The sequence below is a fragment of the Molothrus aeneus genome, chromosome 1 (genome assembly GCF_037042795.1).
Source record: "Molothrus aeneus isolate 106 chromosome 1, BPBGC_Maene_1.0, whole genome shotgun sequence".
Taxonomy (NCBI): Eukaryota; Metazoa; Chordata; class Aves; order Passeriformes; family Icteridae; genus Molothrus; species Molothrus aeneus.
This window is the reverse complement of record NC_089646.1, coordinates 23,726,117-23,747,885: the sequence shown is the minus strand read 5'-3', so window position 1 is coordinate 23,747,885 and position 21,769 is coordinate 23,726,117. Positions and strand designations below refer to the sequence as shown.

At 37.8% G+C, this 21,769-nt stretch overlaps 2 protein-coding genes across 7 annotated transcripts in view; one reads left to right on the top strand and one right to left on the bottom strand.

Moving 5' to 3' along the window:
• ANKIB1 (ankyrin repeat and IBR domain containing 1) overlaps positions 1-311 on the bottom strand; it is an 88,752-nt gene extending 88,441 nt beyond the window's left edge. For all 3 annotated transcript variants that reach the window (XM_066553307.1, XM_066553333.1, XM_066553324.1), the window contains exon 1: positions 27-311. The gene's annotated coding sequence lies outside the window, so the exon portion shown is untranslated. The remainder of the gene's footprint in view (positions 1-26) is intronic.
• Positions 312-1,023: 712 nt separating this feature from the next.
• On the top strand, positions 1,024-21,649 carry KRIT1 (KRIT1 ankyrin repeat containing). 4 transcript variants are annotated; one of them, XM_066553283.1, is made up of 17 exons: positions 1,024-1,812; positions 2,728-2,849; positions 3,138-3,297; positions 4,387-4,479; positions 5,258-5,387; positions 7,488-7,731; positions 8,012-8,127; positions 8,553-8,696; positions 9,826-9,982; positions 10,249-10,356; positions 11,997-12,153; positions 14,281-14,432; positions 15,061-15,227; positions 17,082-17,169; positions 18,856-19,062; positions 19,366-19,482; positions 19,923-21,649. In XM_066553283.1, the coding sequence occupies exons 2-17, from the start codon at positions 2,748-2,750 to the stop codon at positions 19,989-19,991; spliced, it is 2,211 nt and encodes a 736-aa protein (XP_066409380.1). In that variant the 5' UTR covers positions 1,024-1,812; positions 2,728-2,747; the 3' UTR covers positions 19,992-21,649. The 4 variants fall into 4 exon arrangements, with proteins under 4 accessions (XP_066409380.1, XP_066409364.1, XP_066409354.1 ...); XM_066553267.1 differs by having other exon boundaries at positions 1,024-1,932; XM_066553257.1 differs by having other exon boundaries at positions 1,024-2,057.
• Positions 21,650-21,769: the final 120 nt, after the last annotated feature.

Sequence of the window (21,769 nt, the reverse complement as noted above, 5' to 3'; positions counted from 1 at the left end):
CCTCGCCCAGCGCCGCGGGCACTCACTGGCTCCTCACAGGGGCTCTCCCCGGCCCTTCCCGGCGCCTCCGCGCCCGCCACTCAGAGCTTCCATGTGCCCAGCGGCCGCTCCTCTCTCCCGCTCCACGCCGGGTACGGCGCCCTCTGGAGTGCCCGCTCCAGCGGGAGCCTCACGGGCAGCCGGGGTTGTCACTCAGCTCGCCAGGGCCCCCGGCGCGGGCACGGCGCTGCGGCTGCCGCCTGCTCGCAACCCCTTTGTTCGGCGGCGGCGCTGACAGCTGCTGCCGGCGGCGCTCCGTGGGCCCGGGCGGCCGCTCCGCCTCGGCGCCTCCCCGCCCGCCAGCCGCGCCTCCTGCTGCCAGCCCAGCCCGGCCCGGCCCGCGGCCCCGGCTTGCTCCCTCCTTCTCCGCCCGCGGTCAACAACCAGCGGCGGCAACACAAGTTCAGGCCGCCGACCCGGAAACTCATCGGCAGCCGAGGCCCGCGGGGCTCCGACGGGAAGCGGATCCACCGCGCCGTGGGAGGGAGCGGGGCGGGGACGGGGCGGAGCAGGCCGGGACGTGGGGCCTGGGCGGCGGGCGCGGCGGGAGGATGCGGCGGGCAGGCGGCGGCAGGCGCCACCGAGGAAGGCAAGGCAGGCAGGCAGGGAGCGGGGCCGGGGCGACCTCCCTCACCCCGGTCCCGGGGCGGTCCTGAGCGCGGCGGAGCTGCTCCCGCCCCGCGGGGATTCAGCAGGAGCGCCCCTCGGGGGCCGCTGCCCGGCGGCTTCTGGGCACGGCCGGGGAAGTTCGGGGGCGTTTCCCGGCCGGGCGGTGCGGAGCGGGAGATGCTGGGGCGCGGGGGCGTCTCCCGCCCGTCGCCCTCCGGCCGTGCCGAGCCGAGGCAGCGCTGCAGGGCTTCCGATGCCCCCGGCCTCCCTCCTCCCTGGCCGGGGTGGCGCGGCCGGGAGTCCCGGAGGGAGCCGCCCTTCGCCTCCTCCCGGCGGGTCCTGCGGGAGGCGGGAAGGGTCGGCGGTGCTGGGAGAAGCCTGGGTGAGGTATCTGCCTCAGACCGGCAGCTTTTGGAATGGGGCCGCGTTGTTAGCACCTGGGTTCGGTCAGAATCAGTTCGTGGTGGTGTTTTCTGAAACTGGTTGTGTTCATTGTCACATCCTTACAGCACACCCCTCCCTCCCCGCCCCTTCATCTTCACTTTTTGATTTCTGGAGTCATATTGCAAGTCTCAGCGCTGTCGGTTTCACAGACATGCTCATTCTGCACTGGATTTAGTGCAGAGCAGTGGCAGAGGGAGTTCCCCCACTGCTTATTCACCTGTCCCGCCACCTGTCATCCAGGTGACCCGGCCGTACCAGTGCAGGTTCCTTCCACACAAGCCTATAACCCAAACCCTGTGTATCCAAGCAAGTGTAAGGAAACCCAAGGAGCAGACCATTCCCAGCTGTGCATAAGGGATGGTTGTTTCTTTTTCCGTTTAAAATTCTTAATATCCTAAAGTAGCAGTTCTTGTAAGTCAGCATGTTGCTTCTTTCATGTTTTTAGATGCTACTGTAAATAGCATTCTAAATACTAATGTAAATACTGTAAATTTGCTACTGCAAATCATTAGCTGTTTCTCTTCAGATATTATACTGTTCACATACCATCATTGAATCCTCTAACTAATGTATTATCTTAACTGACAGTGAAAATATCCATGCTTATTATTGTTATTTATATTGAGGTTTTTTTGATATCTTTTCAGGTAGTCTTGATCCCAGGAAAAATACTGGACTAAGGGCATAGGAATCTGAAGACCTCTGTTTCTTCTAGAAGAGGTGGAGAAGCTAGAAACACTAAAATTTAAAATATGTGGAGGAATTAATCTGCAAAAAGCATGTGCTTACTGATGCTATGCAATGAAAGAGTGTTCATTTGCAGATGAAGAAAATGATCAGGTGGAAATGGTCAGACATAACCTTCTTTCTGGAAGTTGATATGTGATTTTGCTTTATGAGGTTTTCCATATAATTTCCATACAATTTTGTGATTTTAGGAATTGTCACCTTGGTTTAACAGAAGGGTAAGCAAAGCTTTTTCTTAAATCTAAATGCTTCTATTCACTTTTTTTAGAAACTAAAGATTTATTCCTTTCAGAAACTTGATTTGAATGAATTGTGCACCAGTTTGCAGCCTCACTGAAATAAAACTAAGCAAATGAATCCATATTATAGTTTATTTTTATCAGCTTGGTTAGTTGGCTGTAGGCAAGACTGTGTTCTACTTTGCATGGGGAGATGAAAAGCAGGTATTTTCTTGAAATCCACACAGAACTAATAGAAGTGCAATACTTGTTACAGCACAATTTATAAATCACAGTGCTTGTCACTTTGAAATGGCTTTCTTTTCCAATTTCACATCTTTTCCAGAGTTTAAAATTTCTTTGGCCTTTTGTCTGGTTTGCAAAATGGGGAAGATAGTTTCAAAGTAGAAAAAATAATACATTGCTTTTATTTTAAAGATCGGTTAGAGAACAAGCTTATTTGTATCAAAATGATGTCCTATTTTCCCCTTTCATGAAAAGGAAGCAGAATTATATCAGCCATTGGCATTTCTCCAGCTAAAAAACAATAAATGAATAATGCAAAGCATCAGTGGATATGAGCACTGCATCCTGAAGTTTAGTGTTGTGTTGGATTGTGTTGTGTTTTTTTCAGCTGAACCTTTTCTTCCTGTTTATTCATTATTTCCAGTGATAAAGTAAGAAGGAGAGATGGGAAACCCAGAAAACATTGGAGATGCATACGTTGCTGTGATTCGTCCAAAAAATACTGCTAGCCTCAATTCTCGGGAATATCGAGCTAAATCCTATGAAGTAAAACTATTTATTTTCTTTATGTATTAGTTATTTGGCTTTTTAAATAGTATAGTAAATAAGTAATAATAAACAGAAGAGAATGTAGCCTTGTCTTTTTATCTGCTGCAGAGGTCATTCTGACTTGACCATTCTGCTCCTCAACGTTTAGTACTTCTTGAATTTTGTTACTGCTTTTACAGTGTACATAATAAATAATAATATTACATAATAAATAATATTTTTTTTAAAGTTCTGTGCTTCTTTCAGCTGTGCTTAAACTTCTTTGGTTTCATTATTGTTTGAAAGATTTTGCTGCTTGAAGTTCCCATTGAAGGCCAAAAGAAAAAAAGAAAGAAAGTTTTGCTAGAAACTAAACTTCAAGGAGGCACTGAGATAACCCAGAGCATCTTGGATTATGTATTAGAAGCCACCAAACCAATTTCACCAGCCAATCAGGGTATTAAAGGTAAAACCATTTTAATCTAATATACTGTTGATAGCATTAACAAAATGTTTTTTAAATTGGCATGGCAAAGTTGTGCAAAAGCATGAAATTAGTATTAAGAAAGAAGATATATTTTGAGGTTAATCAAAAAAACCTAAGCCAACTATACAGCTAAAACCTTTCATGTATCTGTGTTTTTCTTTTCCTTCCAACTCTATAAAATGTTTACTAAGTGATTGTTAATAAATGAATCTTTGTGCTGCTTCTTCACCTCAAGTTTAGATTTATAGCTAAACTTCCAGTAAACCAGATCAAAGTGGCTTTTGTATCCATAACTTCAGCTAAAACTTGACTTGGGCTAGAGAATTGATAGATTATAAAGTCAGTTGTTCAGGGGACAGTATCTATATGAAAATATTTCCAGCAAAACTGTGTCGCTAACAGATGGAATTTGATGAGTAAATTTTTTTCCCTTGTTGTTACATAGCCGATCTAGCAAAGAACATCACACTTGTGCTGACAAATTTGTTTTAGCCAGCCTATTACATTCCAGGTTGGTATAAAGTATAATGACTAAAGGACTTCTGGTCTTTGCTGTGGACTTCACTCTGTTGTTTACATGGTAAAATGTTGCAGGTGGCAATAACTGCAGCTGAGTGGATGTAACAGAGCTAATAATGCACCAAACACAGAATAAGAGAATTAATACACATAGAGGAATGCCTTCTAAAAGCAAATACTCTGTTCCTTACATAGTTTGGAGACTTTTAATTTGACTCATTCAGATGGCCCAGGCATTAATTCCAAGCTTAGTTTGTACACTGTTAAAATATGCAGCTGAGGTTGGAAAAGTTAGAAAGGACTATAGTCATATAATTTTTTCATGTTAATAGGCATATACATGTTTATGTTCTTAATTTTTCATATGTATTTAAATTTTCTTCGCTTTCCTTAGATTATAGCTCATAGTCATATTTTTTCTTCCTAGAAAGTAGGAAGATTGAGTCTGGTAAGCTTTCAGATAGCCAACTCTAGATTTTTTTCTTTGTTTTGATGATTAATTAATTGTTTTGTGGTTTGTCTATTTTTTGTTTTTAAATAATGTGCTAGGAAAGCGTGTGGTGTTAATGAAGAAGTTTCCTCTAGATGGAGAGAAAGCAGGCCAGGAGGCATCTCTTTACATTGTTCCAACCGTTGTGAAAGGTAACACTGGGCATGATTTGTGAAGCTGCACCCATTTTAGCAAAGTTCACTTGAGGGTTCATTTTTTTATATGACATATTTAAGTTGTATATATCTATCTCATGGCTATATGATTAAATTTATAATTATATATATAATATATGAGATATTGATATATTTTAATAAGATATATAGCTTTTTCTATATTTAAACATTAAAAGTTGCAGGTGCAGGCAGGTGCAAAACTCTGAATATTTTAAACTTTGAAGAAGTTACTTAAAATCAAGGAAGAAAACTTTGGTTTAATGTACTGCCTTTGTTTCTGTAAGAATAGCACACTTCTGGTTCAAGCAGTATTTGTACATTTGGTTATATTTCAAAACACAGGCCTTGTGTAGAATTTGCTGAATGCAACTCTAAGACATCCTACTCAGTTCAGTGTTCTGTACTCCGAGAAGAATAAATAAGTCTCTAAACAGTAAGCAGATTCTTTAAAAAGCCAAGTAAATTACTTGTCAAGAAAGTATTTCTAAAAAATACTGAAGTAAAATGTGTCCTTTTGGGGAAACTTCTTCATTTTTGCCTTACTTATAAGACTTGATAAAATCTATAAACTAGATACCATTGTGTATTGCTATGTAAGGATTGTATGTAATTGCTATCAATTATTATTTGGAGAAAATTAGGTCACTCTAGTCTAAAGTTATAGTCTTAATTAAGGATTGTAACTACAAAAGATGCAGAAGGGAAAATAAGATTCTTCTCATGGATGTGTCTTCAGAGAATGTTTCTTTTTTAGATAATACGAAATATACATACAGTCCTGGATGCCCTGTGTTCTACTGTTTACAAGACATCATGAGAGTCTGCAGTGAATCCAGCACACACTTTGCTACACTTACTGCAAAAATGTTAATTGCCTTGGATAAGTAAGAGACACCATCAGTAAAAATACATTAAAATGAAAACTTTGATATTTTATATCAAAATATAAATATATATTGAAAAGATAATTTGTCAATGTAACACATAGTTTTTATAGCATTCTTGTGGTTAAGAAAGAAAACATCATGGTATTTTCTTCATGTTTATCAGAAATTGAAACCTTGACAACATATTTCTAAAATTCTTTTTGCAAACTCAATAATGGTGTGTTTATCTAAATCAAGTAGCTTTTTGGAAGTTCATGCTCACAGTGAATGTTTTGTAAAATCATAATGTTTAATCTTCTGTAAATGACATAATTGTCATTTGAGTAAGAACATTTGCCAGAGTGAAGTAAAAATATCCTGTAATTGTATACCATTAAGATTTGCATTTAAATTAAATCTCCCTGTAGAAAGGGAGTGCATCTTCCCCAGACACACAAATTTATTTGCAGTAGGGAATTAACTTTCAGAAAGGTGATTAGTTGTTTAGCCAGATTTATAGTAGTTTGAATACATGAACAGGTTTTTTGTTGTTTTGGTGGGGTTTTTTTTTGTTGTGGTTTTGGGTTTTTTTGTTGTTTTTTTTTTAATGTACCCTTAACCAAGAAATACGAGACACACTTGTGTAGGAACTTATTTGCAGTAATAAAGTTAGCTGAAACCTCTGGCTAATGTAAAAAATCATGCTACAGGCTATTACCTAAAAGGTTCTGTGTTTAGGGTTTTGACAGTTTATTAGTAGAGTTGTAGTATTTCCGTATATACCATCATATCAGTTAAATTTATTTGCTGCTTGCTGAATGCCTTCAGGCTTTAAGTTCTGCTTAAAAGTGTTTCAAGCTTCACAAGAAGCCTTGGAGGTATAATAGAAAATAGTTTATATTTTTTTATTCTCTATGTACATAATCTGAAACAATCCTTCTCAAAGATTCAAACTGCCATAACTAATTTATCTACCAAATATTTAGAAAAAATGCCTGAAAATACCTCAGAGGGTGTTTATAGCACAATTACTATGATTTTACTGTTCTTTCTGCCAGGACCATAAGTAAGTGAAGAGAATGCTGCTTTTGCAGGACATTATAGCTTGGATTTAGGACTTAAAAAGAGGTCTAAGCAAATGCACTGAACTGCAGATTATCTTCTGCCATCCTTGCATATGCTTCTGGGACAGACAAAATCCAAGTGGTCTGTCAGTGGATGTCCAAAGCATGTACTTACTTCTCTTTCTTCTATTTCCAGGCTCAATCACTAAACAGAATTTATTGTATTCCAGCAAAGCACATTTTTACCTCAAGCTTGTGAGAAAGCGTGTGCAGAAACCAAAATACAAACCTGCCTTTAGACCTTTAATGCACCACTTAATATAACACTAAAACAATTTAAAAATTTGGTAAAAATATATTTATCCAAAACTTGAGATGAATAACTTGTCCTGAGTCCTGTGTTATATTGCATATGTGGTGGGAAAAATGCAGCAGGTGTACAGTACTGACTTCCCCTGGTAGCACTGAATAAGAGAGCTCTAAAGCTCTTCAGTACTGTCAGTAGGAGTGCACTGAGAAGAGAATAAACTTCAGCAGAGCTTTATAAAAAGGCAGGTGGTAGCCTATGTGAAAGAGACTTGGCAGTTTAAAAACTGGACCTTCTATTTTCCTGCCTTTTCCTGTCTCTCCCTAATGAAACACGAGTTGAAAAGCTTAAGTCAGTACAGATATTGAAACTCACCCTTAAAAAAACTGCTTTAAGTTTCAGAATTTGTTCAGAATGGTACTGTTAATAAACTGAAAGTAAATGAAATGTTGGTGTGGTTTTGTGGTTATAACCCGTGTTACTGTTAGTGTATAATTTCCTTCTCTAAGGGTTTGCATCCACACAGAATTGAGCAAATACAACTGAAACTGAGTGTGGTTAACAAATTTCACATTCAGGGAGTAATTTAGTCTTATAAAATTGGCTGTGAAAATTATAATAATTTTTTTAAATTCAAATGTGTGATTATCATATATGCCATCCCTAATCAAAGAAAATAATGGACAGCATGACCAAAATGATCCTTTTCTACCTGAAAATTAATTACTTGCCCATTCTCTCCTGCAGGTGGTTGGATGAACGGCACACCCAGTCTCATTCCATCCCAGCTTTATTCAGACCATCTCCTCTTGAAAGAATTAAAACAAATGTAATAAACCCTGCGTATGCTATAGAACCTGGTCAAACAGAGAGCTCATTGCACATGGGTTATACTGCCCTGGAAATAAAGAGTAAAATGCTGGCATTGGAGAAAGCAGATATGTGTATCTATAATCCTTTGTTTGGATCTGACCTTCAGTATACCAATAGGGTAAGAACTATATTTTCATTTTGTATTTGTGAAACAGACATACATTTCCATTTTAGAGTTCATTCATTTATTTGAGTGTGTGCTCACATCAGAGTTGTTTATTTAGCCGTAAGTGTGCACTAGTTTTTCAAATCCTGATATTTGATCATAATTCTCTTCCATTATAAAATGTTACTATCATAACTTTGGTTTTAAGAGAACACCTGACTGGAATGGGGGATTGTGTAGCCAAATCTCAGTAAGATATTTTTTCAGTTGTGTTTAAATTATGTCTCCACAGGTTGACAAGGTGGTAATAAATCCATACTTTGGCCTTGGAGCCCCAGACTATTCAAAGATTCAGATTCCTAAAAGAGAAAAGTGGCAACGTAGCATGAGCAGTGTCACAGAGGACAAGTATTATGTTACATTCTTTTTTCATTAATGGATAATTTTGTTTTGTTTTATTACAGTAGCACTTGGTAGACTTAAAAGGAGACTCCTATTACTTTATGCTTCACTGTAGAAGTACATATTTTAAATGAAATTCTATTTGAAATCTTAAAGTATTGAAACACAACAGTTAAAGGATGAATCAAGAAAGGAGTAAATTATAAACATTAGATAAACATTTCTTACTCTGATAAATAGAGCTGTGGCTTGATTTCTGCATGACAAAAAACCTATTTGTATGAATACTGGCACATTTTAGCTGCATTAACTTTTATTCTTCATGTAGATCTATGGTTAGTGCTATGTTAGTAACTTTTAATCAGTTGATGTTCTCAACAATTGTAATATATCTGAATGGTGTTTTTCCTGCTTCCCCTTTTAATTCCTAGGGAACACCAGTGGGTAGATGATTTCCCTCTTCACCGCAGTGCTTGTGAAGGAGACTCTGATTTACTAAGCCACCTTCTGGATAAAAAGTTTTCTGTTAATCAGTTGGATAGTGACCACTGGGCACCAATCCATTATGCATGCTGGTGAGTCAAGCATAGTTTTGCCAGTCAAGTGCATTCTAGCTGTTGTGATTCTTTAGCACTATCATTTATGTAATTTATCAGCCTCCAAAATAAAAAAAAAACCAACAAAAACCTCTAGACTTTTTATGCTTTCATTTTAATATATGCTAATGTTAACCTTCTGAAGAGAAACATTGCTTCAGGTTTTGAGATTATTTTAATTTGAATTAATTTGAATTTTTGGGGAGATCAGTTGTGGAGATCATGTCATCACTTACTTATTGCCTCTTGTATCTCTCCTGACTATTCTAATTCCTGCTGGAGGCACTGGGTCTACTTTAGCATGGTAACTTTCACAGTCTGTGTTGGTTTAAGCCTGGGAGCAGTTTTACAGCTCAGCAGTAGCTGAGCTGAGCATGTTTTGGTGCTGGACACACTTTAAGTGGGAAGCTGGATTAGGTGATTTACAGAGGTCAACATGTCTGACTATAACTCTGATTTAATCAGTAAGTCCTTGAAAGCTTTTCTCAGTCATAAAAATATTTTTGTTTTATCTTTATGGAAGTTAGTCTTTTGTATATATAGTGGTCAGTACATCTGATGATAGGAATAACATGAAAATCAAACTTGATTACAAAAAGCCCACATTCTTACTTGCTTTTTAGTGTTTGTCAGAAAGTTTATAAATACTTTATACATTAAATATACACAAGAGTTACCAGTTATAAGCATGGGAGTTAAGAATCCTCAGGATCCATCTGTGTGACAAGCAGAAGCTGAACTCTGATTCTCACACTGATTATTTTTTTCCAGACAAAGCTGGACTCTGTTCTGCCATGACTGAATTGCTGCAACTACCCAAACTTAGCTAGCTTAAAGCAAGGTTCTGTTTGTCTATCATGAATCCAATAAATGGTAACTAGACCAGTAATTATCAAAGAAGTGTAGAACTGATATTAATTTCTACAAACTTAATTATGTTCCATTTTATCTGGTGTAATTTGAAAGCTAAAAAACTTTTCAGTGTGGAAAAAACCCACACTTTTTCATAAATAGGTCCATCTGAAAAAACTCTTTTTCATAATTAGGACCATCTGAAAAAAATTATTATGTATTCGCTGTGTCTGTTCTGATTTACATATGTCTGTAGGTATGGAAAAGTTGAAGCCACTCGAATGCTGTTGGAGAAAGGGAAATGCAATCCAAATCTTTTGAATGGTCAACTTAGCTCTCCTCTTCATTTTGCTGCTGGAGGTGGGCATGCTGAAATAGTGCAAATTCTACTCAATCATCCCGAAATTGACAGAGTAAGTCCTGTTTGTGTACAGAAATAGCAGATCTAGCAACAGTTTCTAGCTTGTGTATGAGAAATATTTTGGTGTCAGATCAATGATCTTGTTTAGCAATTACTGAAAAATGGTTAAATGTTTTTGATTACCTCTGCTTTTCCCATTGTGTATCAATTTAATGTTTGAACTCTGGTGTCAAGGATTTTAATTATCTCAAAAATGTGTAAATATTTACCTGTCTCCAGTGAAATCAATGTAGAATTGGTGTTTCTGTTTGTTTGTAGCACATCACTGATCAACAAGGAAGATCTCCACTGAATGTCTGTGAAGAGAACAAACAAAATGAATGGGAAGAAGCTGCAAAACTACTGAAGGAAGCCATAAATAAACCTGTATGAGTTAGTTTTCTAAATGTTTTAAAGTTTGTAGTTAATTTACTCTTAATCTTTTAGAAGAGCTAGAGTCACTTCTGGCTGTTACTGGAAATGTGCAGAACATTGAAATTGTTAGTGTAAATATTGGCAAACTGGCATTTTGTCTCTTTAAATATTTCTGCTCTGTTTCATGGCTCAAGAAATACATGAAAGACATGTAAACATGATGCTCCAATTTATTTGTAGGAGCATCACATCAGGTACTGATTTTATGTCCTTTTTTTGATCATGCAACCATCAGCTTTCTTTATGCATTCTTACCTTATATGTTGATAAGCAGGAGCATTCACCTGGCTAAATGTAGGCTTCTATGAAATAGGCTTTTCATCAGTTAAAGCCTCAGTGCAGGCTTCCTTGGCAGTCAGTGGGGATTTAGCCAGGATAGGGAACAAAATTTACAATGCAATTCCTCTTATCCTGAACTAGATTTAAAATTAGTCAAATGATATAAACCTACTTGTTTCTTTTCTTTGACTTCAGATGCAACCTATATCCCTGTAAGTAGGTGGTACTAAACCTGTCAGTTTTTCAAGATGTTTTAAATTATCTTCATTTCACTCTGCATGAATGATTTCCAAAATAATTAAGGAAGGAACTGACCTTCATTTTAAGGATCTTATTGTGCAGTAGATCATGTGATGGTGTGTCTAATGACTCTAAAGACTAATGGACATGTTTTAAGTAAATTTCAGAGCGTATTGCGTGATGTTATGTTGTCACTTATTACTATTTAATTAATACAATATATAAACTCCCCCTATAAACTACTGCAATAGGAATGACAGTGACTACTGCAGCAAAAATAGACCAATGTTTTCCATTCCGACCTCATTTTCAATCAGTTGTCATTTTCCAAGCCATCCATCTTTTTTTTTCCAGAAGTTTTTAGGAACTCAGTTCTTGATGACTTAGTAGATTTGAGGAAGAGAAATAACAAATTCCTGAAATATTTTTATTCAAGCAGCTGAAACATCTAATCTGTTACAGAAGTGAAAACAAGACAGTTCATTGATTTATGACTTGTGCATGTATGCTTTAAGCACCTGATTTATGTATGTCTTTCAGGAGGCATGCTGTGGGCTCACATGCAATTCAGTGAAAGCTATGAGAGTTCTGAAGGGGAAAATGATTTATTATTTATAAGATTTATTTAGATTCTATTACAGGAGCACTATAAGATTTAGTGAGATTGTATTCTTGTAGTGAGTTCTGAGTAAAGGGTGGTGCTTCCCTCTAAAAATAAGTCTTTTTAGTAAAGGGTGGAAAAATTCATAACCTACCAGTAATAGCAAAGCGAACATTTTGGGATATGCATAGGCAGCTGAGCCCAGATCCCTCAGGAACTTTTAAATACCTACTTGCCTTTGAGTTCAACAGAAGTCCTCAGAATACCATCAAGATCTTTCTTGGAGTTACTGTTATAAAAAACACAGTATAAGAACTTGCACAGAACATGAAGCAAGCAATTTGGGTAAATAATAAATACATAGGAATTGTGCAATGTTCTTTTTCCCAACATTATAGATGTTGCTGATAAAAACACAAACAGAAAGGATTTTAACAAATTGTTTGTGTAATATATTCCTGTTTTTATGTAGTATGAGAAGGCACGGATTTATCGTATGGATGGCTCATACCGCTCTGTGGAGCTGAAGCACGGAAACAACACAACTGTCCAGCAGATAATGGAGGGCATGCGCCTGTCTCAAGAAACTCAGCAGTATTTCACTATCTGGATCTGTTCTGAGAACCTCAGTAAGTAAAAGGGACAATGGTTATACCTGAGGGTTTATCATAGTTTATTTCTGTTTGCTTTTAGGAAAAAGTAATGCTGTCTTAGGAGGGTAGGAGACATGCTCTCTGACAGGCTTCACACCTTGATGTCTCCAAACTGCTTTCAGGGCTATGGAGAGATTCTCTGCTTTAGCTTTTACTTTGGGTACCCTCAGTAGGTCTGACTGTATCACTCTGGCACCTATCATTTATTTCATCCAGGAAGATGAGGCTGTTACAGGGCACCTTGTCTGTCATAGGCCTTACTAGTAGCTTATTCTGGATTTATCCATATTTTTCTTCCCAGACTATCTGAATTTGGATGCATGTAGTTGTTTTTACCAATGTCTAGTCTTTTTAAAACTACTAATTAAAGTAAGATGATTAATGTTTTTTTCATTAGGTCCTTTACTCATGAATTTTCCTGTGTTTTGCGCACCAAAATAATTTTGATAAACAAGTTTTCAAATATATTTGATGGGAGAGAATTCTGATGTAAAATGTCATGTTTATATTTATGGTATTTTTTGGTATTTTTGATCTAAATAGAAAAGATATTATAGTTTTAATTTGAGATATATACTAGAAGATAAGTAGAAGTCCAAGAGTCAACAAGTGTGGTTGGGTATTTTCAGCTAATGTGGTCAACAGTACTGCTGCAACAGGATAGCTATGGGACACCTTGTGGATTACAAAGCTCAGGTGTGGTCTGGTAGAATACTGTGTTGAGAGTGTCATTAACACAGAAGCCTTGCATTTAAAAATTTATTTACCCTTGCCAATGCTCCACTACAGTGGTATTGTTACTTTTTTTTTAAGTAGCTGTAGTTATTGCAGGAAATCTTTTCTTTATTTTTCTTTAGTCTTTTTCTTCCAGTGTCATACCAAGGCCTTTTTATTTTGCTGTATTGCCACATGACTACTGTAACCCCCAGCTAAGCATAGATGATAATGTGAAGAAAAGGAAGTGTTTGAGGGTTAAAGTCTTGCTGCTTTTGCCTTTTCTAAATATGTATGTCATGTTTTCCTAGAATCATTGAGGTATTACCCTTGCATTTGAGGGGAAGAGCTCACTGATAAATTGTTTGTGTAAAAGCAAGTAATTCTCTAGATATTTAGCCTAGATTTGAAAATGAGCTCCTGGTTTATGGCTTCAAACTACTAATGGACAAGTTTCATTTTAAAGTATGTTGCAGTTTGTGTACAACTGTAAGGACAGTAGGTTTCTTGCTTGTGGAACAGATGATGCTTTTCTGTGTTTGAATGTAAGATGGATAAGTTAAATGAACAGATTGTTCACAGTGAAAGATACCGTGCTATAATGTACCCATTTACACTTTTCCTATGGTGGGAAATGCCACAGTGTGAAAGACAGAGCAGTGAGGGTGAGGCAGATAGAGCCTCCTAGAGCCTCACTCCTAGGAAAAGGCAAGTGATAACCCAAGGACAGGCAGGGTGAGTGACTAAGCCAAAGATACAGATTCTAGTAGATAATGGGACTGCAGCTGAAAGCTCTGTATCAATTTCTCAGCTCTCATATACACAAGAGAACGTGAAACATTGACTGACTTTAGCCTGTTAAGAATCAAGACATTTTACAGATTAAAAAGAAGAATGTCTTCTGAAAAGAAGAATGTCTGTTCTGAAAAGTTTATGGTTTTTATATATATACAAAAAGGGCAAATACATTTATAAGATGAATTATATCTGTATTTTTCTGTCAGAAATAAGATTATTGGATTTTATATTTTTCTGCATTTCTCTACAATAATTGAGACAAAAGTCTCTCATGTTTTATTGTTGTGCTTTTAAGGCCAGTCTTGGTACTCCATTAAATTTTTAAATAGCACTTCACTCCCGAGAAACTGAAAATATGAAAGTTTCAACACTATTGCATTTAGTGAATTGATGCTAAGAATTTTGTCAATAAATCCGTATTTTCAAAACATTTTCTATATAGCAGTTTAGAAAACATAGGAAAATGCTTGTTAATGAGTCCTCAATTTCAGGTACTCTGAGTTTGGTGCAACATTTAATTATTTATGTGTGTGTGTGTATGTGTTGGGTTATTCTGTTTGTTTATTTGGAAACAAACCTGTTATTTTTCAGGTCTCCAGCTGAAGCCATATCACAAACCTTTACAGCATATTCGAGACTGGCCTGAAATATTCACTGAACTGACAAACTTGGATCCTCAAAGGGAAACTTCACAGCTTTTCCTGAGAAGGGATGTGAGACTTCCACTGGAAATAGAAAAAAAGGTCAGGACTTGGAAGTGAATGAAATTATGGTCAGACTCAGAACACTTGAACCATCAACACTCAGTGTGTATAGTGACTGTAGTAATTTCCAAACTTATTTAAACCTGGCATCTCCTTTTCTGTAATGGTTTGAGTCTTCACATTCTTCCCTTCCTCTCTCTTGCCTTCCTGCCATCTCTTTGTTCTCTCTCTCCCCCTCTCAGTTGGGTTTATCCAATGTCTCCATGTGTCAGTCTCTGTCTGTCATACAGCTAAAAACAACCTGCCTGATTTTATTCCTTCTGCTGTTGTTTTTCAGTTATTTATTGGTTGATTTCAATGGGATTATTCAAACATATTACCAGAAATGAATTTATGGCAGAAGAAATCCGCAGATACCAATATTTCTGTATTGAATTTTTGATTTGGCATGGTGTACTAGTTGGCTTTCATTTGTGTGTTAGATTAGTGAAGTGTTGAAGTAAGTCAATGAAAAACAATGCTTCTATTACAAAGCACCACTAAAATGTACACTTCAGTCAGGATCACACCTTTGTCTTCTGTCTCTGAATCAGTGAGAAATGCTATTCATAGTTTCTAAGCTTACTTTCCTTTTTACAAAGAAATAATATTTAAATATTTTTAACAGATTGAGGACCCCTTGGCTATTCTTATACTTTTTGATGAGGCCAGATATAATTTACTGAAAGGTTTTTATACATCACCTGATGCAAAGCTGATTACACTGGCAAGTCTGCTTCTCCAAATAGTCTATGGAAATTATGAGAGCAAGAAACATAAACAGGGCTTTCTAAAGTAAGTATGTGTTTAAAATTTAAAATTATGGGTTAGATTAAGTATTTTTAGATAGCACTTCCTATGGAATCCTCAAACTTTAGGTCTGATATATTTGTTGGCTTTCTTCATCACTGAGCTATGGTGCAGAGTAATCATGTAACCCTTGTAACATTAATAGAAGTTGGGCATTGTGTGTGTGTGAAGATGTATTAATCTTAATTATTGCAGTCCTAGACAGAGGGGTGGATGTTCTGTAGCGTGTGAAATCTGTCCTGAGATACAGTAATACCAAATAAGCAACAGTATTTATTGAAGGGTTCTGACAGGAATGAGGCCTTGAGCAATGTTGAAGAAACATCTTCCTCTGGCATTGGACCAATGTCTGGGATTGATTTTCCCTCTTTGGACAGACCATGTAGTGATATTGTGTCTCTTCTGTCATCTGTAGGAGAAATGCTGGACTAAATTAGTCAAACCCATAGCACCAGTAGGGCTCAGCCAGATGGTATTTTTCTCTCCCCTTCTCCCTGCATGCCAGCAGAACAGTAGCTGAGCTATTTTGGGATGGCTTGTTCTTCCCACATACATTTCTGCAGCAGTATCTGAGCCATGAGGATCCCAGTTCTCTGCTGTGTGCACCTTCACCCCCTGCTGTCTCCACCTCACTTCATTCATGGAACAGCAGCTGTGTTGTTCTGGAGTGCTGCTGTGCTTCTCATCTTCTCTTTTTTACAGCATCAGCCGAGCTGCCTTGGCCTGATGGGTTTTTGCATGTATTTTCCTGCAGTTGCACAGCCAGTCAAGGGAGCATGAGGGGAACATGATTTAAGTGGGACTGCCCTCCTATATGCCTATAGTATGGCTGAATTTTGTATAAACTACTCCCTGCTGGCTCCCAGCAGCTGCAGGGTGGTGTTCTTCTCCACACTGAGGCCTATCAGTCCTGTGGTTCCAAGTTCATTCTGCTCAGTGGAAGTGTTTGGCTCTACAGACAGGACTACCTGCAAAGATAGGTTGGGCTAGATAAAAAGCCATTTGGACATGCTTTCCATCCACATTTACATAGTTCTTCTTCATATAGACGAGGAGTTTCATAATCTGTTTTTCTTTTTGTAGTTGACATAAATGTTCATTAAAAGACTGGTAATTCCAGAAATATATCCCTATTTGTTGTTTGTATGAGAGTATCCTTGACTTAAAGATCTGATGCACTGTCCTGTGCAGGGTTTTTGCTTGGCAGAGCATATATACTGCCAAATACAGTTTAAATAGGTTACATCACTAGGTCTTGAGACTGTCTTAATTGTACATAAAAGCAAACTGGTAAAGGCTTGCATTCTTCCTTTTAGTTTTTCTTTTTTTCCCTGCATTTTGGGTTTTTTAAAAAAGGCAGTTGATGTAAGTAGCTTCTCTTTCATGCCATGTAATATATAGCTTCAACGTGGAAATTAATTGGGCTGAGTCCTTGGTAGTGCTGACTGCAGAAGTGGAAGGAAGAGTATCTATAGTCTGTCATATTTTCTGAGTATGTGATATGCTGATGTAAATGGCATTTTGTATATAATTTTGGCTTCCAACCTGGAATTCACCAAACTGCTCTTTGGCCAAGTGTGCGTTGTGTGTTCTGCTGGCATTTCCTCTCCATGCCATGTCCATGATGCTTGACACAGAGTATATAATGTAAAACTGGATCTTCATTAACTGAGAGTTGCAGTGTATCTTAGGAAACCGTCTCATCTGAGAGGCAAGATGGAGTAGGGGCTGACTGACTAGTTCAGTATGTGACTTGAAGGTACACTGTGGCAGACATTGTTCTTTTTTCTTACTTTGTTTAGTGAAGAAAAACTTTGTTCCTCTTTGTTTTTCTCTTAGCGAAGAAAATCTTAAATCTATTGTACCAATAACTAAACTAAAAAGCAAAGCTCCTCACTGGACAAACAGGATACTTCATGAATACAAGGTAAGATAAATAAGCAGGTAGTAGAAAATCCTGTTCTTTACCATTTTTGACTGTTTGGTTGTCAATTAATGAACAGAAATACTGGTAAAAAAAGCTAAAAATGTGTATGTTCTGAATTTTTGGGATGGGTTGTCAGAATATATTTCCTGTACAGATACAGATCTCTTTGTTAGAAGTAAATGTGTTTGTTATCTGTTCACTTACCTTCAATGTTAGCCCTGTATTGGGCACAATTACAATTTGGTTATAGGTGTGAAAAAATCTACTCTGATTTAAATTTCCATGTCTGCTCGTAGCAATAGATCCCCAAAGTTCTTTTTGTCAGTGTAACTTGTATCTTAGGGACCTGGTAGTGCTGCTGATGTGCATGTGCGCACACACACACACACACGCAAGCTCCTTTGTTTAGAGCAGTTAATTGAGCAAAAATTTAATTTTTACTTGGGCTGCTTGTGTAAAAATGCATCTAACCGAGGGCTGTGGGTTCCAAATGAGGTCAGATTAAATTTGTGGTCTTCACAAGTAATTGTGGAGAAAGCGAGGTGTGTCAGAAGGGGAACTGTACCAGCTGATGTGCATCACTAAACGTAGCTGCCAGGAAACATTGCAGAGGCACCTAGTGAATGTTTTCAAACCTTGCTCCTCTTTTTGAGATGAGATTACTCAGTCATACATCTTCTTTTGGTGTTCACACCTTTTTTGTCACAAATTAGCAGATCATTCCTATTCTTTCTAATAGAGATGAAGGAGGGGGTGATGGTGCTCTAAGACTATGCTGTAGCAAAGTCATCTACTCTGTCATCAAATCATATGTAAGGATGAGCATAGCTTTCTTGCCTTCTGCTTTTGAGATATTTTGGGGTGTGGGGCATGGGGGGAAGGGGAAAGAAGTTGCAGTCTTCTGTTCTGAAGATTTTACATGTTAGAAATGGCTGTGTAGAATTCAAACAAGCTGTAAGGCAGGGTATGGATCCAGAGAGGCTGATCCTGTCTACCACACCCACAGTCATGGCCCCCTAACTGTTGAAGGTTTGTGTTCTCCCTCGTGTCCGTGCCTTCTGATCTTGTCCATGGCCCAACCAATTTTTTATTTGTTAGAGCGGTTGTTATCATTCTGGTTTGAGGAGCACTCCAGCAATAGTTTGTTCTGACTGCTGCACTCTACTGAAGAGGAAGGAACAGAAGCCTGTCTCGTTCTGAATGAAGGCTCCACTAATGAAAAGAGATCTGCACCTCTCTTTTGCTTAGAAAAGAAAAAACAGTCCATGTTTTTGGAAGGACGTATTTGCTCATCTTACCATGTCTCACTGGACTGGACTCCTTAAAAGAAGGAAGAATACTTACTTTTAAGGATTGTGATGCATTTGGTGTCAGATGGGTGCATAGCTGCTGATCCCAAGTCCCAGTTGCTTCTGGGAGAGGCAAAGCTGTGGGGCCCTTCAGAGGTTGTGTGTCTGTGCTCAGATTTCCAAGGCTCTTATAGGTATCTGGGTTTTGCCTCAGTCTCTTCTAGCACTTGAGCCTTTCCATGGCTCTAAGATTTAATTTAGCTGTAGGAAGATACTTGATGGGAAGGCACTTTGGAAATAAGCATTTAGTAAGGATTGCACTGAACAGTGGATTTTCTTCAATCAATCACAACTGTTTGGAAGGACTTGTTGATTGCCATTGTTTCTTTATTTTTAGAATCTCAGCACCAGTGAAGGTGTCAGTAAGGAGATGCATCACCTTCAGCGCATGTTCTTGCAGAATTGCTGGGAAATTCCTACTTATGGAGCAGCTTTTTTCACAGGACAGATATTCACCAAAGCAAGTTCAAGTAGCCATAAAGTCATCAAAGTGTACGTAGGAGTAAACGTAAAAGGGCTGCACCTCCTCAACATGGAAACAAAGGTTAGCTTAAGTGAACTGCCAGTGATAACTATAAAACTTCACTCTCTTCTCTTAAATCTTTGTACTAGAAGCGATTTCCCATCCAACTGTTTAATTAAACTTGACTGAAAATTTCCAAGATTTTAAGGTCTTTATAAGTCACCAACAAAGTCTTGTATTTTTTCATTTTATTACTTTGAACTACAACTGTGTTGTGGAACATAGTGGTTTAAGTCTGAATTCTGTCTTTGTGAATGAAGGGAAGTTCAGTGTGCAAGTATGGAGGATATTTTCTGAGTGACAGTTTCCTACATTTGGTCATAGGCTTTACTCCTCAGCCTAAAGTACGGTTGCTTTATGTGGCAGTTGGGAGATGGAGATACGTGTTTTCAAATCCACAGTCTGGAAAACAAAATGAGCTTTATTGTACATACCAAACAGGTAAGCACTATCATTTTACATCCTTTATGTTCAATTCTTTTTTTCCTAAATTAGATACACAAGCCTCTTTTCTCTTGAGATTAACCACCCTTGCACAGTATAAAAGAACTCTAAGCCCAGCCCCCACAAAAATGATTTTAAAAAATGTTTGCTTGTTTTCTTAGCATGTGACACCTTCAGAATTCAAAATACATAAAATGCATCTATAATCATTAGGGTAAACCTTTTGTTTAATTGAAACTGTTTCTTGCATATGCCCAATCCCTCATTGTCTTAGATTGATTCCAAATATAATGAGATTCAGAGAGCTGGAGCCACTAACTTTGTGATCAGAAGTAATGGAGTTTGAGATTGGACAAAGCTGAGAATTGCTTTTGTCATGTGCTTGATTGTCATAGTTCTGAAATATTGATAGAATTGAATTGCATCCCTTTACATAGGCAGGACTCGTTGTAAAACTCCTGATGAAATTAAATGGCCAGCTAATGCCAACTGAAAGAAATGAGTGATGGAAGTGAACAAGAGTTACGAGATGGCATCCAATGGCTGAGCAAAAAACAACTTGTTCCTCCTCGTAACAGGACTTCCATGTATATGAATTTTACACAATAGAAAAGTCAATTTGTACAGTTTTTTAACTTTGTACAGAAGCTGCATGGTTTATTTTTTTAAAAAAACTATACAACATATCTATTATTTTTATAAGTATTTTTGTGTTTCCTATATTAACTATTGTAGGGCTTGAGCTTAACCAATAAAGCTGATGAAATCTAAATGGTTTACCAAGTTTGACAAGCATGAATCCAGTAAAGCTGTTGTTCCCAGAGAAATATGGGACTACCAGTGCCATTAAGCAAGTCTCAGTTAACCTATTTACCTTTCGTGTCATTGCGTGGAACGTCAAGGAGGTGGTATATGTTGCAGTATTTTGTAGACACCCTCTATTTTTAAGATACTATTGATAAATATGCTTAAAAGACCAGTTAGACCTTTGAGCAACTACTTTTGATAAACTCTTGTTTTTATTTGGTTTCTGACAAACATTTTAGCTCACGTTATTTTTACTCTTAACTTTCTCATACTTTGTATTCATATTTATTCTAAAATACTGCATGAGGATGCCAAAAGGGAAATACTTTAAATCATTCAGAAGCCATATTGAATGTTTAGCATGCATGTTTTGTAAAATGGATTTTTACTTTTGCTGTGCAATATAAAATGTATGTATGGAGGAGAGGGAGACAGGGATTTACAGATGAACCTTACTCAGAGGACTTCAGAAAGTTTTATAAATCGTACCCTGGATTGCAACACATATGCAGTAACAAAAGCTCATACAGGAGGTACTAAGTTATTTCTCTTAAATTAATTTTCTCACTAATTAATTCAGTTTCTTCAGGCTAAAAGCAGTGCAGGATGCAGGAATGAAGATGACAAGGAAGAAACTGTTTCTAAGCATTCTGCCTGCTCTTTGTAGAGTCAGGGTTGGGCCCCCACAAGTTGGGTCCCAAGTGTAAGGTGGGATTCTATGCAGTCTGAAACATATCCTTGTACATTAAAATAGAATCTGTAACACAAATCTTTGAAGTTTCTGGTTGTATTTCAGGGTTATAAGTGCACTTGACTATTTCTTCCGTGTAAACTGCATGCTAAAAACAGTGTGCAATATTTTGTAAAGAAAAGCTTTTATAAAAAATAAAAATTAGCACTTGCCTCTAAGTTTTCAAATAAAAGCTAAAATGAATGTGAAGAACTGTGCTGTTGTATAGAAACTTTACTCATACCTTACTAGTAACTGCGGTTTAAGAAATTAAAGTAGTAAGCTGTTAAAAACATGAACAGGAGACTTGTATTTTGTATTCTTCTTAGCAAGCTGTACTTTTCTACTTAAACTTCACAGGCCTAAATTTTCATGGATTGTTATGCTGTATTTAAGGTAAATAATGCAACAGTCAGGTCCTTCATCGTGCATCCCTGCTATCACTTGGCACTGGTATCAGAAATACATTTCTCTACATAGCACTTTTCTAAGAAAACCTAGAGGAAGATGTTAGGAAGGTGTGTCAGTTGCCTATATAACTATATTGTCAATATGCCTTACTGCTGTATAGTCCTTTCTGCTAAATTCTTATTTATTACTACCTAATAAATTGTTTGCAACAAGTCATACTTGGTGTTTCTATTTTTATAGCCAGCATGAAGGTGCCATCAAATGTTACACCAAGCAGGTGTTATTACCAAAGGGCAGTAGTTTGTAACAGGCTCATCTTTGTAAGGTATGTAAGAG

What these genes read in the sequence shown, in the direction of transcription:
- KRIT1 (XM_066553283.1), top strand. Translation starts at nt 2,748, where the DNA reads ATGGGAAACCCAGAAAACATTGGAGATGCATACGTTGCTGTGATTCGT. An exon ending in ACCTTCAGTATACCAATAGG is followed by an intron (nt 7,732 to 8,011) that starts GTAAGAACTATA and finishes ATGTCTCCACAG; the next exon opens with GTTGACAAGGTGGTAATAAA. An exon ending in TCCTCAACATGGAAACAAAG is followed by an intron (nt 19,063 to 19,365) that starts GTTAGCTTAAGT and finishes ATTTGGTCATAG; the next exon opens with GCTTTACTCCTCAGCCTAAA.